The sequence below is a fragment of the Clinocottus analis genome, unplaced genomic scaffold, assembly GCF_023055335.1.
Source record: "Clinocottus analis isolate CAN_PGR_092001 unplaced genomic scaffold, fCliAna1.0.p SCAF_18, whole genome shotgun sequence".
Classification (NCBI taxonomy): Eukaryota; Metazoa; Chordata; class Actinopteri; order Perciformes; family Cottidae; genus Clinocottus; species Clinocottus analis.
Window position 1 is genome coordinate 5129370 of NW_027175909.1, and position 15003 is coordinate 5144372.

A 15003-nucleotide genomic window follows, 5' to 3' on the forward strand; every position below is an offset into this window, starting at 1 on the left:
TGGGAAGAGACATTCAATCTCAAGTCGTCACGCACATCGGGAAGTATCAGGATGGGATGCATTTGTTTCAAAATAAAAGCTCCGGTAATGATGATTCCGGTAACTTCAGGTGACATAAAGAGTCCTGTGTTAACGTTACGTTACGTAACTTCCTTTTAATTAATTTTTTTAATTATTGACAACTTAACGTAACATAACGTACTATAGCAACATATCTACCAGATTTACAGTTTAATTTTAAAATGTTCACCGGAAAACGTAGCACGATATTTCCATACATCGATCGACTTAACGATTGTTGATGGCTGAGCAAAGAAAATGTACATCATTAGTAATCATGAGTGTAACAGTGGCCACAAAGTACAATTACAGCATTGTTTGTCAACAGTTGTATTATATTATATTTTCTCACTGTAACCCCTAAAAGGCCACGATAATCATTATAGGTCTGTTCAAGTTAATTATAGAGCAATAAAGCAATATAATAAAACATGCTTAACTTTTTTCTGATTATTTCCGTTTGACAACTTTATTTTGAAAATATTTACCAGAAGTACTATTATGTAATCATGTCTCCGTTAACGCTGGCTTGACGAATTGACTATACTGCAGTTCTCCACATTGGCCGCTGGAGGGCACTAAACACCTTTCTGCTGATTCAACACCTGCCATCAACTTTATGTTCATCCAATTTTCATTGATAAATATGTCCTGTCTTGTTTTTTTGTAAATGAATCAAAACCTGCAATATAAAATAGATCTAATGTGTTAAGCTTATATATCACGACTATTAAGGATAACTGAAACGCAACTGAGCTATGGAAGTACTGTAGAAAGCACATGCAATTTATTTTATTTTTGAGTGAATATGTCAAGTCAGACACGATCCTGGAGGCTCTCTAGTCTTTTATATCTCGGACAAATGATCGTACTTTTGTAATATTCATCTCATTGGAATTATTTCTAAAGTAAGTCTGTGAGTGGCAACATGTTTTCTAAAATAAATGTTTTCTATAAATAAATCCATATATAATACATCATTTCGATGTGTTACATTACATTCATTTCACCAGCAGGTGTCAGTGTTGTGCACTGCGTCAGTTGAAACCTCCAGATATTTTTTTAGTGCAACTGGATAAATCCTTTTTTTTTTTTTTACACCATATAAAGTTCAGGAAGGTATAATAATAATAAAAAATCGGATATTTAATTCATTTTAAGAAAGAACAGAAAGTGAGTATTTCTCAGGAGAAGGTCTCGATGTCTAAAAGTGTCCTTTCTTCCTGCTCCAAAGAAACAGTACAGGCAGCAAAGCGCTGCTATTCAAGCGGTCCTCTTTAGTCTACACAAACTGCAGGGATTTACAACCAAGGCAAACGCCATAAACTGTCTGCTGCCTGTGTAGCAGTAGTGTATAGTGTGTGCATCTCTATCCCTGTAAGATAAAGCAAATGCTGATCACATGCATATTATTGGACTTGTATCAAGTCTTTTCTCTTTCAGCAAAGTACCGATATTTAATGTTTCACAGGTTGGTCAACTAGAGTCATCTTCAATAGAAACAACAGAGAGAAAAGTGATTTTGTGTTCACAATAAAAGTCAAACAATACACCACTCGGTTAACGCCGTTTGCGGATGTTGCTATTTCTGACATTCTCCCATCAACGTATTAACGTGTTGCTCTACATTTATTTTGAAAGGCTCAACCGGAAGTCACACGCCATATTAAGGGTCGCTTGACACTTTAAAACTCCAGACACCTGTTGTCAAAGGAGTACGCCGCACAAAATCTCCAACACACACGCACGGGCGCGCACACACACACACACGCGCACACCCCCAGTGACCAATCACAAGTCACCGCCTACGTCACATGGGGAGAGGAGGCGATTCAACACGGCGGAGCCGAGCAGGGCAGTGAGGGCTTTTGGGCTGCGAAAGATAAGGAAAGCAGTGCTTGAGGAATAATTTGTCATTTTCAGGATTTTTTTTTCCCCCGGTTGAAATGTTTCAGGATCCGACTGCAGGTGTGTAATGTTGTCTGGTAATTGTAGTAACATTTGTTTGTGTTGCTACTAAAACACACAGCTGTTGAAGAGGACAGAGATGTTTCTACAGACGGTGTACGTGAGCTACGTTACTTTTTTACTCCAAAATTCACCAGAACTCCGTTCAAATGTTTCAGTAACTTCAGCGCTGCCTCTTTTACCGGCAAATAGCAGACGCGCTCTCGAGGTTGACTTACTTAAAACGTGTCTTTCTTCTAAACACAACATTTCGGCATAACGTAAATACACAAAGCGTGTATTCCCACCACAAAACCCCGACTTAAAGACTGTTCTTTCAGTCCGAGCTCACGTCAAACGCGAATGGCAACTTCAGCCGCGATCTGGCGGTCAGATTGATGGCAAAAGTTTATATTTCATGACAAAAGGTTGTCCTGGGTGTAATTTGTGTATGCCGAATTAACTGTCCGACCTTAAATGATCCGACTGGTTTCTTGGTGATTAAGTTTGTCTTGTTGTGTTAAACAATAAGCAAGAAATCATCACATTTTTGGGATTTTTAACCAGCGGTGTCGTGTTCTTTATTTAACGTTACCTGTGCGTGGGCAGGTGCGCTTAAACGTGAGCTCTGGAGACACATTCATGTTTGCCAGCCCACAAAGATCAATAGAGTATAAGTGCTTCAAATGTGTGTGCTAAGTGAATATATTATGTATTTATTGACCCAACTGATGTAGGATAACTCCACTTTCACATCGCAGTTAAAGACTGGTTTGCGCTGTCAGATTTATTTTTGGTCCTGTAATTGGCATCATTATTGTATTAACGTGAAGAATGCTGATACTTGACTGTATTACCTCACACATTGTTCAAAACGGTACACTCCTTGTGAAATATCAATAACCTTGTTCTACTGAGTGACCCATTCAAGCTCCCTGCACATGTCTTATTGTTCATTTCAAGGGGAAATGTAGAAACTACACGTGTTGGATGTCATCAACAGGGTTCTGAACACCATGAAAATCCCTTTCCAGCTGTGAAATCCAGGTCCAGCTGTGTGGGCGTCTGTCCTGCTTAGGAACCCGTCTGTTGCGGCACACCTGATGCAGTCGGTAATGTCATGCTGTTCCCTCTTGTTTGGCAGACGGCTTCGTCCCTGTCGTGGTGCCGTGCTGGGTGTGAGAACGGAGCTGAACCGCAGGATAACCGACTCCAGGCCTCGGGCCCCCTGGACCAACACGACATGCTGGCTGCCATGCTGCGCCAGAGTTCTGGTGGAGGGTCGGGAGGAGGAGGCGGCAGCAGCGGCGGCAGCAGTGGTGGAGCCAAACTCTCACTAGGCATGTCCCGGCTCTCCAACTCCAGCTTGGGCTCGGCGGGCCCCCGGGGGCCGGGCAGGGTCTCCAGGGACGGCTCTCTGAGCCCGGACAGCCCGGACGCCCCCGCCTCGGACCCGGTCTACATCATGCAGCTGGTCAGCGACGTGCGCAAGTTCGCCGACGTGCTTCTGCAACTCAAAGAGGTTTTCAACTCCAAAGGTAAGTTTTGGAAAGAGTTGCAAAAGCCGCACTTCTTTATGTAATATCCTGCCGTGTTATTTGCTCTTTCTGCCAACACAACGCGCTCTTCTAACTCCTCTACGTCAACGTGGTCGCGCTTCTGCCAAAAACACGTCTTGAATTCTGACATGAAAACATCCGTGGGGTCAAACCCTGCTGCCCTCTCTGCTTTGTTATCATTACTTTTGACGTGCACATCTCTTACAGTAGAGGTAATAGTGTAAGCAGCCAAAAAGGGATTTCTAACGGGACACAGCTGCCAGTCAGTTGTTGTGTACACACTGTTGCGTTCCCCACTGTGTGTACACACACTCAGGTCTGTCCACCTAGCTTTGTCCCGCTGTGTCCTTGGCTGCGCGGTCAGTCAACCAGCCTTATCTCACTTTTACTTTGGCTCTTGCCCTCCTTGTTTCCATCCGCGCTGTAAAATGCAAACGCTTACGAGTCTCTGGAAGCTGCTGGTGGAGGATTTGATCAATTGCTCAACGTTCTCTTGAGCTTCTCAGTTTAACGTAGGAGTGAACATTTTAACGTGACACGATGAAGATTGTTTTCCACTGTGAAAAACTGCTGCAGCTTTTAGACTAAAACCCCTGTTAGGCTGTAAATAATAGGCTTCCCTTCATCAGTGATGAAACAATTTCCAAACCATAGAGGAGTTTAGCGACTGACTCCCGTCTCTGCAGCTGTGTATGTTTTGTGTGGGTTGTTATCACATTCCTGACTTTGTATGTTCGGCGTTGGCTTTCGGACCAGACTCAGATCTGTTGATCCCCAGACCTGGTGAGGCCGGTCTAAATAAGATGAGGGGCTTTATTTCCCCGTTACCGCCGGGCCATGCCTCCCAAGCCCTGAAAGAAAGAATCCCAGGCTTTGTTTTTTGTGTCTGGAGAGTTTGGTAAAGGTGCTTGACCCGGCTGGGCACGTCGGCGTTGCAGAGAATAGGACTTGCAGCGGGTACCTTTTTTTTTTTTTTTTTCCAAAGCCCAAGAGACTTTTCAGTGACCTGTCGGCACGCCGAGGATCAAAGCAGCAAGTCATCATGTGCAAGAGATCCACGTCTGCAGCTCTTACAGAAAAGAAGAAGCTTGATTTAAGCAAAAATCGTACCCGGAGCTTTCACAGCGCCACATTCTCGGTTTCAGACTTCGACTTGTGACACTGTTGTGATTTTGCTCTGTTCACCTGCAGATTAAAAGTGATCGTCACCACAGCGTTCACACACAGGTTATTGTTATGTACTGAGGCCGCATAGCTGTCATACTAGACATTTTGCGTTTGTTGCTCGTCATTAGGAAACCGGTTTATAATTGGTGTCCTTTTCAAATAACATTTGCATAGCACTTGAGAACGTCATTCGTTAAATGGGCTAAAAAAATAACAATTAACTCAAGACCAACACAATTTACAGCTCGGGTTTACACACAAGCTCAATTACACAAATGCAGCCGCTGAGATGCCACCGCATGATTGTAAAGCAGAGTGTTCCCATTAGGGTGCTTATTTTGGATAAATACAGGAAAGGGCAGATTTGGGGAAATAGGCTGATTACGTTGTAGAAAACAAACCCGTCCAACCACTTTTGAGGAAAGTAGCAAAGAGACCATTGTCTCTCCAAGTAATTTCAAACTGCAGGAAAAAAAAAAGTTAAATTGCGGAAAATGTTTGACAAATCTGGAATTTTGACCTTGGGACACTGTTGATCCCACGCCGGCCTCATAATGATGTCTGTGGATTTAATTTTGTTGGCCGTATCGAGGGGGTTTGTGCTTGTCGCCCATAAGCGTCTTCAAAGGGCCGATGTTGAGGGATGGCCCTCTCGGGGCTTTAGCGGAGCTTGCTAGCAGATTGTTGGGAGTCACTGACTTGTGCTGTGATTGCATGTGATTTAAATCCCCCTCTAATTTATGGCTGTATTGTCTCTGCAGCTTCTCCACAATAGTTCAAACCTCTCATTACCCGGGCCATTCACCGAACTCTGCTTCTTCTTTTCCCGCACAGGGCCAATAACCGAGTTACAATATTCAGCTCCGAGCCTCGTACCCCTCGCAACAGTGCCTGCATTCACGGTCAACGACGTGAGTCAGGCACGCCATTGTCCCGAGCATCTGCAGACGAGCACGCTGCTGCTAGCTGGCAGCTTTTGCAGAAATGAGACTTTCCCAAGTCAAGAATAGCTGTGGCCTGTGGGATTTCTCCCTGGGAGGGAGGAAGAGGGGCAGCAGTAAACATCAACCTTAAATGGCAATTACAGTGTCGTTGCTGCTTGTTTGTGGTCGGAGGCAATGACGCATGGCTGGATATTGTTTTTTTACTCGTGCCTGAGAAACAACTGTTAAATGCTCATTCAGCGTTTAGTGTCGGGCCAGTGTGCGACAGATGATGTACGTTCTTTCCTTAAGGTTGTGACCTTCTCCGGCGGCCACTTGAAAAATTAGTTGTCGGTATTTTTGAGGGTTGTTATTTTTGAGGATCGGTCCGAACTGTGCTCACCGAGGACGTTTGGAGACCAGGCGAGCCGTGGAGGTGGTCACCGTGTTGCCTTCGTGTTCGGCGGTGAGTGCGTCCCCTGAAAGCCTCGCATCGTTGGAGTAGCACAGTAAACATCTGGTCTTGTTTAACATTGTCTATTTCAGGACTGAGGTTGTGTTGTTGTGGTTGTGTGACTGGGACAGGTGTGTCATCGTTTCATGCCAAGCAGAATGGCGGCCAATTTTATGAGTCAGCCGCTTCTGAATGAAAACGACACCAACACACAGTTCAGTCAGTGAAGATGACAACGTGTTTCAGGAAATACAAGGTTTTTTTTGTTGTGAGAACAGGATATTGATCAAGTTGAAACAGGTCTGATGTGTGATATTCTTGACAGGTTTTTTATTTTTTCCTATGTGATAAATTCATGCTATTCCCTTTTCTCCCTCTTTGTTGTTTTTCTCTTCTGGCTTTTGCTGGGATACACTGCGTCACCACTATGAATAAGCATCTTCCCGGGTGGATATCTTTTAAAATTAAGTAAAATCTGCATAAACTGCTCGTTGTTTCATCTCACGGCACCTTCCACCTCCCTCGTGTCGCACCCCTTACGCATCTACGACACAAACATCCACGCGTTGCTTGAAAAACGCGCTGACAGTGCAACATTAATTTTGTTGTCGAGTTGTGTTTTTCCGTCCTCCATTATTTGTATCAATCCAATTTAGATTTTCAACGCAGCATGCAAACGTCAGGACTACCCGCGGGTCTAGTCAAGTTCTCCTAAATGTTGTGCCATCCAGGTGTACTTTCCGGGAAGGATGGCTGTGGATTGGTATAAGTAACGTGAATGCAAAGCGCTGTCACAGCTTTATCATCATTAGTCACTGTTTAAATGTGTCGGTGTTAATGTATGACCCGTACCTCTACCAGCTGTGTGTTTTTTTTACTTGAGTCATGAAGCACTGACTCATGCTGTACATGTCCTCAGTAAATCAGTATGGTTTTGTGAATGCAGGGTTCTGGGTTTTAATAATTAACGGGCGCCAACTAAGAATGATCCACAGGTGTCGTGTAATGTTCCTCCCTGTAATGCACCTGACCGCTCGTTAAGCTCCAATTATATGGCAGAGAGCCACTTTTTTTCTTTCTTCTTTTTTCGTCTCCTTCACCCTCAGATCATTGTCAGTCAAGGAAATGGTACAATGGTTGCGTTGATGTTAAACTTTACATTTTCGGCCTCATTGTTTTGGTTGAAATGTGCCGTGGGAAACGAGCGCTTTTTCTCTTTTTGGAAACCCTGTTGAGTATTCTGCAAAGATGCTCAAGCTTTGTGGGAAAGTGATTCTGTTCTGGGTCCTCAGAGAGAATGCCTGAATGCTATTTTAGCAATTTGTATCCTAAATCACCCCATGTGAAATACCAGCCTAAAATTAGCCCTTCTTGGGCTTTTCTCAAACCATTCCAGGCCTTCTTAATGGCTGTAACTGCGCTCTGTTTAGACAGTCTGTCCCACTGGTCTGGGATCCACTGTAAAGCACTGCATGTTTCTTCTTCCCTCCCAAAAAGTTCCTTTTATGGCTCTTTTACTGCGCTCATATTTAAAAGCCTCTGTAAATTATCTCAAGCACAGGACTAGTCTTACTTTAAAGTCTTCTCTTGAAGATCACGTTACATGGACTTTTTTTGGAAGTCTTGATTTAATCATACTCTGTACACTTATTTCGCCAACTAAGCTGCCTAACAGGAATTATTACATTACTCTAATTGTTTATTATCTGGGTCATCTTTGTTTAAAAGCACAGCTATTGTCTCAACATTAGTTGATGCAGTGCTCGGGTTAGATCTTTAGATTGCTGCCGCCTGGGATTAAAGTGCAGAGTATTGTGACATATGGCAGGTCCATTAATCCCCTGAGATGGGAGAAAGAAACCATGAAATCATCAACTGTAGCTGAAAATCTTTCCTTTAGCAATGCACAATGCGTGCAATTATGCCCCGCTGCACACAGGTGGCAAAACCATGTTGACTTGTCAAGTTTAATTGCCCGACTGCACTCGAAGATTTGTATGTTGTTTTCAAGTTGTAACCCAAGTGAGGTCCCTCTCTGTGTGTTTCTCTCCTTCCTTCCCTCTGGTAAGATTTATGGTTATGGACACTGTTTTTTTTTGTTTTTTTTGCCGGGGCAGCTTTGTTCCAGGAGGTTGTCGATGTTCGCCACACACTAAGATAAAGCTTCAGGATTCCCTCACTACAAATGAGAAGCCAGGGATTGGGGGCTCTGATGAGGGGTTGTACTTTCAAAACTCAGTACTGGAGGCTTCTGTGAAGTCATAGGGATACTGGATGTGGAAGTATTCTCAGCGTCTGGCATGGCAGATTTAACCAAAACCCACTTGGTTGTGTGATTAGAAGAGTCTCTCCTCTTCCTCCTTGGATTAAGGCTTTGAAACAAAGATGGCAAATGTATCCTCTGAATTAGATTAAATAGCCCTTGAATCTGTAGCGTCTATCCCTGCATTAGATTAAAGTCCTCTAGGATTAGAGAAGGCAGCATTTATTGAACATCCTGCGCTTTTAAACAACACCTGTGGTGCAAATTGTACATCCATTTGATTTAGAAACACCCACTGATAGGGATGCAAAGCGTATGAATTGATTTGACTTTTGGCAATGTTTGTGGTTTCTGATAACTCATTAATCGTTGAGAGCAAAGAAAAAAATGTTTTATGTTGTTGAAACCTCAATTTGAAACAAAGCTAAATTTAAATCTTAAAATTAAAAAACATTCAAAATTGCTACTCTGGCTCTTGTTCTTCCAACAGGCCATCACACATTAAATATAAGGGTTCTGTAAAAAGATGCACATTTTGCTGGATGTAAAGAAGAGGACACTAAACATGCATTGCACTTAAAAAAACAACCAAAAGCCTGACCCATTCTCAGACTAGTTGCAGTGAAAAACATGAGCCGCCCTGATCCCTGATGTGTTTTGTTATGTAAGAGCATATCCATGTGGTGAGAGGTAAGTCAACTGTCTATTCCCTATAATTGTGTTTAGTGAGTCAGCTTTAGAAGATAGAACTTGTACAGAAGAGTCATCCGCCATAGTTAACTGGCTCGATGGCGTAGGTGACCGTTGCTTTTTTTAGTTTCAGCATGTTACCAAGGTAAGTAATGGGTTGTATCATGCTCTCGTCATATGAAAACCACTCGGCCAAACAGCCCAGGAATTAGCCAACTGTGTATACTCGGGTCATGACATAGGCCGCCGTATTCACTAGCATTTCAGGGAGGTTTGGGTAAATGGTTCGTGATGTTGTGTCGCAAGTGGCTCTTCTGAGCATAATTGGCCTTGTTTTTCGCCCAGTGCCAACCCTAGGGCATGCTTGCATGTACCCGGGTCAGCCCCATGCTGGGTACAGCTCATAACTCGTTAAAGACGAATGGTGCTGATGGGGGAGAGAGAGGAGGATAACCAGCCGCTTTCTTTGTCCACAACTTTCAGTAAATTTAGGAACCCAGTTGCTGTGCTCAGTGAAAGGAACAGAGTCCCTGTTTGATGTGGAGGTAGACGGACTGAGCGTGAAGCAGAGCCAGGACCAATTGGAGTCTGTCCTGTCCTGTGAGGCTCAAATTAGGCCCCATTGGGGTGTAGAAAGGGCAAGGGAGGAAAGTGGAACTATTGGGGTGTGATTGAACTTGCCAAAGCATTCGACACACAAGCAGCAATACCCTTGTCTCTCTCTTGAATATGCTTCCCCGAACCGATTTTGGCTTCCTAGAACAAACCGTATCTTTTCATCTCACCAATTGTAAGGAGGGAATTCAGGAGCTCCTCAGTCTGCATATTTCATAACTAGCAATGAATGGAGAAAGGGCTCATATATGCAGCAGGCCCCTTGGCTTTAGTCCCTTTTGACAGGACTAGCAGATCAGCAGTGCCTCCTCAGCCTTGAATACCTTCACTTCCATGTATGGCCGTTCTTTGCTCAAGCTGTTAATTGTAACCATGGTAAGAAACAAAACAGGGCCCTGTGACTTAGTTTTTCGTGAATTCTTGATGTTCTTCTTTATCGACCAACTAAACCAATTCTTATAATGCTCGGAATAATCTGTCCCAATTCCCTTCCTATAAACATTTTAGGAAATGTCTTGACAGTTATGAGGGTATGTTTTCTAGTGCAAGCTTTCAATCACACAAAGCCAATTCTCTCAGGATTAGGATGCAAGTAAAGCAAAACAGTGTCCTCTTGTTCTCAATGCTGTGTTTGCCCCCCCAACCTCAGCCCCCTCACCTCCCAGTTCTGCCTCTTGACAGGTATACGAAAGGGGCCCATCTTTGTACTTGTTGGACAGCTCTCCACCTCCCACCTCTCTGGCCTGCTGATGTTCCTTTGCCTATCACACAGCTTGGGGAGCAACTGTAGTCCCTTCAGCCTAATGCCTGACTAGTTTTGCTGCCAGCTCGAGGTTGTGCGGTGGGGGGATTTGCAGCTTCTCTTAAAGAAAGCATAGTTGGAATGCCAACCATCAGAGCTTTGCATCAACAGTAGGCGCGGCGGTGGCGGCGGCGGTGATGGTGCTGATGTGGGGGATATCCAGAGAGAGAGGTTGCCTGTCTATCCTCACTGTGACAGACAGTTCCAAAGAGAAATGAAAGAGGGGGGAAAACAAGTGATTCACTCCATACTGGGTATGTCATTTATATACGAACAACTGAGAGAAATATATTACCAAGGATAAATCTGTCTGTTGACTAGAAAGAGATCTTTAAAGTGTTGTCTGGCCACACTTGGATTTAAGGATAATTGTTATTGGATCTTTATCACTGAATTGTGCTATATATTGTTATATCTTCTGTTCAACTACAACAGTCAAACATAATGTAATGGCATTTCCTAACTTCAGTTTCCATTCGGCAATATTTTTCATTTACTTGTGGTCCTCTGAGCTAACGGCTAACAAGCCTCACAAAGGCAGTAGCCTGCAGAGTGGGAACATAAAAGCCCCCCACCTAGGTGGAAGGTGCTGTGTCTGGCTTAGGGCTCTTTTTTTTTTTTTTAAACACCAGCTCTTTGTGCATGCAGTCATGGGAAAAAGAGCTTCAAAGGTGAAGCAACAGGGAATGCTTCGGCATCAGCATAGAAGTGTGGGAAGGCAAAGTTCTCCTGCCTTTTTACCAGCTGCATGTAATCTGCTAATCCGTAGAGTGGACTGCCGGTGGTCTGTCGACAGAGGTGGACCAGGGCCACTGACCACAGGAAGTTTGTTGGAGGAGGAGGATATCAAGGGATGTATGGGCCACCCATTGCAGTGACCCTACCCAAGGTCAAAGGTTAAGTGGACCCATTTTGCGAGACCCTCTTATAGTCAGGGCAATAGGTCAAACTTAGATTGAAACAATGAGGAATTGTATGCAACGCACATAAATACCTTATTAAAGACTAAAACAAATAATGTGGCATTTCACCCTACCCGTTGAAGAATAATCTATTTCAACAAAGCAAAGGTTATTGAGTCACGTAGTGATTGATTGAAGCATTTGGTTGCTTGTCTTTTGAAGCACCTCAAAGAAGCCCATTGAAACATAGCCATACCATAGATTTTGATGAATGCACAATTTATTTGTAACAACTGCCATTACAGAGCTCTAGTTGGTTATTTAGGAGTGAGTAGCTGGAATGTCCAGCTGTGGTCTAACTCAATAGGACACATTGAGAGGTTTTTGACCGACATTGGTCATGGCGTCCTATTTAGCCCCCACTGCCATGAGCCGCTTCCATTTGATCAGACCTCTGCAGACCCAGTTGTGACATGTTTAGTGATTTCACACTTGCTTTGTGAAAATAAGCACCCCTTCGTTCCCTCAAATGTTTTGAAGCATAGATAATACATTGCTCCCATGATTTGCAATGCATGGCTGAGCATAGCTAGGGCCCGAGCGAAAGGAATGTTGCCAAGTCATATTGTATCGGGCCCTAGTCGAAGTTTACTTCTTAAAGAATGAAGTCAGTGATGCTCCGAGTTTCCACTTCTCCATGATGTGTACATCAAGAAAAAAACCAACGACACAATAAGAAAACAATTTTTCTTGTATAGTACTCCACACTTTGTGGGCAGTTGTTGAGTGTTACAAACCTTTTCACATTGCATGTTTGGGTCTAATGTATTTTGTTCTTGCCTAAATACCAACAAAACCTATCCATTAAACAAACCATAACATTTGCTTTCCACTACTTTTGAGCATTGCATGGATTGCACGTCAGAATTGACACCGTTGCGTAACACCATTGCATTCAACTTGGTTGTATTGTGTGTGTTAAAATTGGTGAGTCAACCATGCAGGTAAATATTGGACCTGCAGAAAGGCTTGTATTACAGTGTTTTTTTTTAATGTGTAATTATATATTTGGTTTCCATCCTTCGTGGCGTGGCGGCCAGCGGTGAAGAATATAGAGCTAGAGGATAGTACTATGTCTCCAGGTTTTATGCTCACCAACATTGCCTCCCCACATACTGCATAGACTAAATCAACTAGCGTGAGTCTACTTATCTTTGTATATGTGTAGCTCCATACCATTTCAATTTCAGCGAGTCTCTGCTCCAGAAGAGCATCAGAATGTTTTGGTATTGAGGTGTCATCTCGATGGTGAGTGATCCGACAATGTTTTCATTATGGATCCCCCTCCACCCCACGCTCCTGCAACTCCCGTCCCCACTCCCAAACAAGAGGCTGGAATGTTGGGTTTCCATGACACTAATGAAGTAAAAACCTGGCAATGTCTTACTGGCAGCCCCAGAGCAGCTCCTGATCCGCGGCCTCCTTCTCATCAGGTCTGATCCCTCTGTAGCCTTCATTCACCGGGGCTTATTATGCCCAGGAATGTCTCTCACTCGCTCCCTCTCTCATAACCCCCACTACAGCAGGGATGTGGGGTGCAGGGGTAAATTTGGGACAAATCCCAAGGGAGCATACTACCCCAAATACCCCACCCCTCCATACCAACCAAGACTCCTCCCCTATCACTCCTACCACTAACCATCACACATGGACAAAGACGCACACACACACAACACACACACACACTCCAATCCCTCTTTCCCGTGAAAAGTGAAAAGCTGCCGTTGTGATTTATTGTTCCATAAATGCTTCATGTGGCAGGCCCATGAGGCGACCGGCCCACTGTTTGCTAGTGGCCCCAGGGACAATAGTGAGTTTTCGGCACTTAAACAAGTCTGCATGCAAAACTCTGCGGTCTTCCCAGGGGAAAACGGAATGATTTTCCCAGCAGCTTGTTTGTTTTCCAGTTTTCAGATGGCTGATATTTGCCAATTGAAACATTATCTGTCATCTTTTTCCACCAAATGTTCCTTTCCTAACTGTATTTTTCTCATCTTTACCATGGCTATGCCACTGCAGAAACATGTTGCGCTAGTCAGATGTTCCTTTAACTGCCCCTCCCTGGTGGGAACAAGTCTTCTTCTCTTTGTGTCTCGTGCAAAATGGCAGTTGAAGGGTTAAATAATCAGCCTCTGTACATTATCCTGTGTCCTGCTGCGCTGGTGGACGCAACCATAATGTCTTGCTAATTAGCCTTCATTTAGGATGGTCCAATAGGCCACACAACCGCCATTGAAGACTGGAGCCCATGGAGCTTTGCAAAGGAAGACCCTCTGTCTCGTGGGCATTCATGGTTTAGGCTTGTCCTTAATAAACCTCTAGGATGCCTCCAGGACTCTGGATTCAGTTACTCGGTTGATGAATGGGGTGCATAGGCTGTGTAGGGATGATTTAGGCCATTGTGTGTTTTTGTTATTGAAAGGATAATGTCCATAAATGGGACCTAAACTGACCAGGACCAATTAAGGGCTTAAGGGTTGAAGCGGCTCTTTGTAAACTTTGACCCTGATCAAATTATTGTGGGTCCAGGTCTCTCTATAAGGCTGTGGGAGATAAAGTCTTTGGGAAGACTAGTTCTTTTACAGTAAAGGATTAACACTTCAAAACAGCAAGTTAAATTAAAATTACATATGACATTTTATTTTCTATTTCCTGTTAAATATTTTTTTATTTCATTTAAGCCAATGTAAATTCAGAAAACACCATTCAAAAGGTTTATTTTGGTTAACTGAATACAGTGAGTACACCATTAAAAAAAAAAAGCACATTCTTTCTCTTTCACACAGGATTGTAATTGGAAAATGGTGGAATCTGTAAATAGTAATCCAAACGACCAATGCATTGATTGTAGAGATGTTTTGAGTCTCAGTTCGATGCGTGGTCGCGCCAGAAGCACACGGCTGGCCCTATTCCTGTCTCGTGGGGCGCTGGGCAGCTGAAACAAAAGGACGAGAGGCTTTCATCATCAAAAAACACGAGGTCCTTGGCACAATAAGTAGCTGTGCATGACATCTGATGAAGATGGATGAAAATGGTCGCTATGGTGAAGGATAGGACTCTCCAGGTCCTGAAGCTTTTGGCAAGCTAAAGGCATCGTTGGCACGGGGCAGTTCAGTCTGGGATTTGTGCTTTTCTTATGTAATCATGTTGGTGTGTCCTAGTTTAGTTGGCCACGTCAATAGTTAGTGTGGGGATCTTTCACAAGTGCTTGATATCCACCTGGAATTACATCGAGGCCAACTTGCAGGATTGTTTCTTTGAGTTATTACTTACCCAATCGCTCTTTGGGTTTATGTTAAGTGGCCCATTGTTGATTTGCGGGGCGTGCTGACTGAATGCATTGAAGTTGTCAGTAAAGCAGCAACACGTATGGTCCTTTGCCACATTATCATTCACAGTCTCGTTCTTTAAGAGAGAAAAGAGGCGCCCTGCCATAGTGCTGTAAGAAGTTGAAACACATATACAGAAAACACACGTGTGTTGCTCTACATCTTTATGTTGACAGTTTGGTGGAGGGGGTGGGAGGGTTTGGCACATTTTTTGTGCTACATACTGATTGTT

The 15003-nt window shown here is 43.7% G+C and overlaps 1 protein-coding gene across 2 annotated transcripts in view; it reads left to right on the forward strand.

Moving 5' to 3' along the window:
* The first annotated feature begins 1930 nt into the window (after positions 1-1930).
* The window catches only part of arhgap29a (Rho GTPase activating protein 29a), a 32145-nt gene continuing 19072 nt past the window's right edge, over positions 1931-15003 (forward strand). For both annotated transcript variants that reach the window (XM_068581940.1, XM_068581941.1), the window contains exons 1-2: positions 1931-2028; positions 3152-3545. In XM_068581940.1, the coding sequence (XP_068438041.1) occupies positions 3251-3545 (295 nt within the window). In that variant the 5' untranslated portion in view covers positions 1931-2028; positions 3152-3250. The remainder of the gene's footprint in view (positions 2029-3151; positions 3546-15003) is intronic.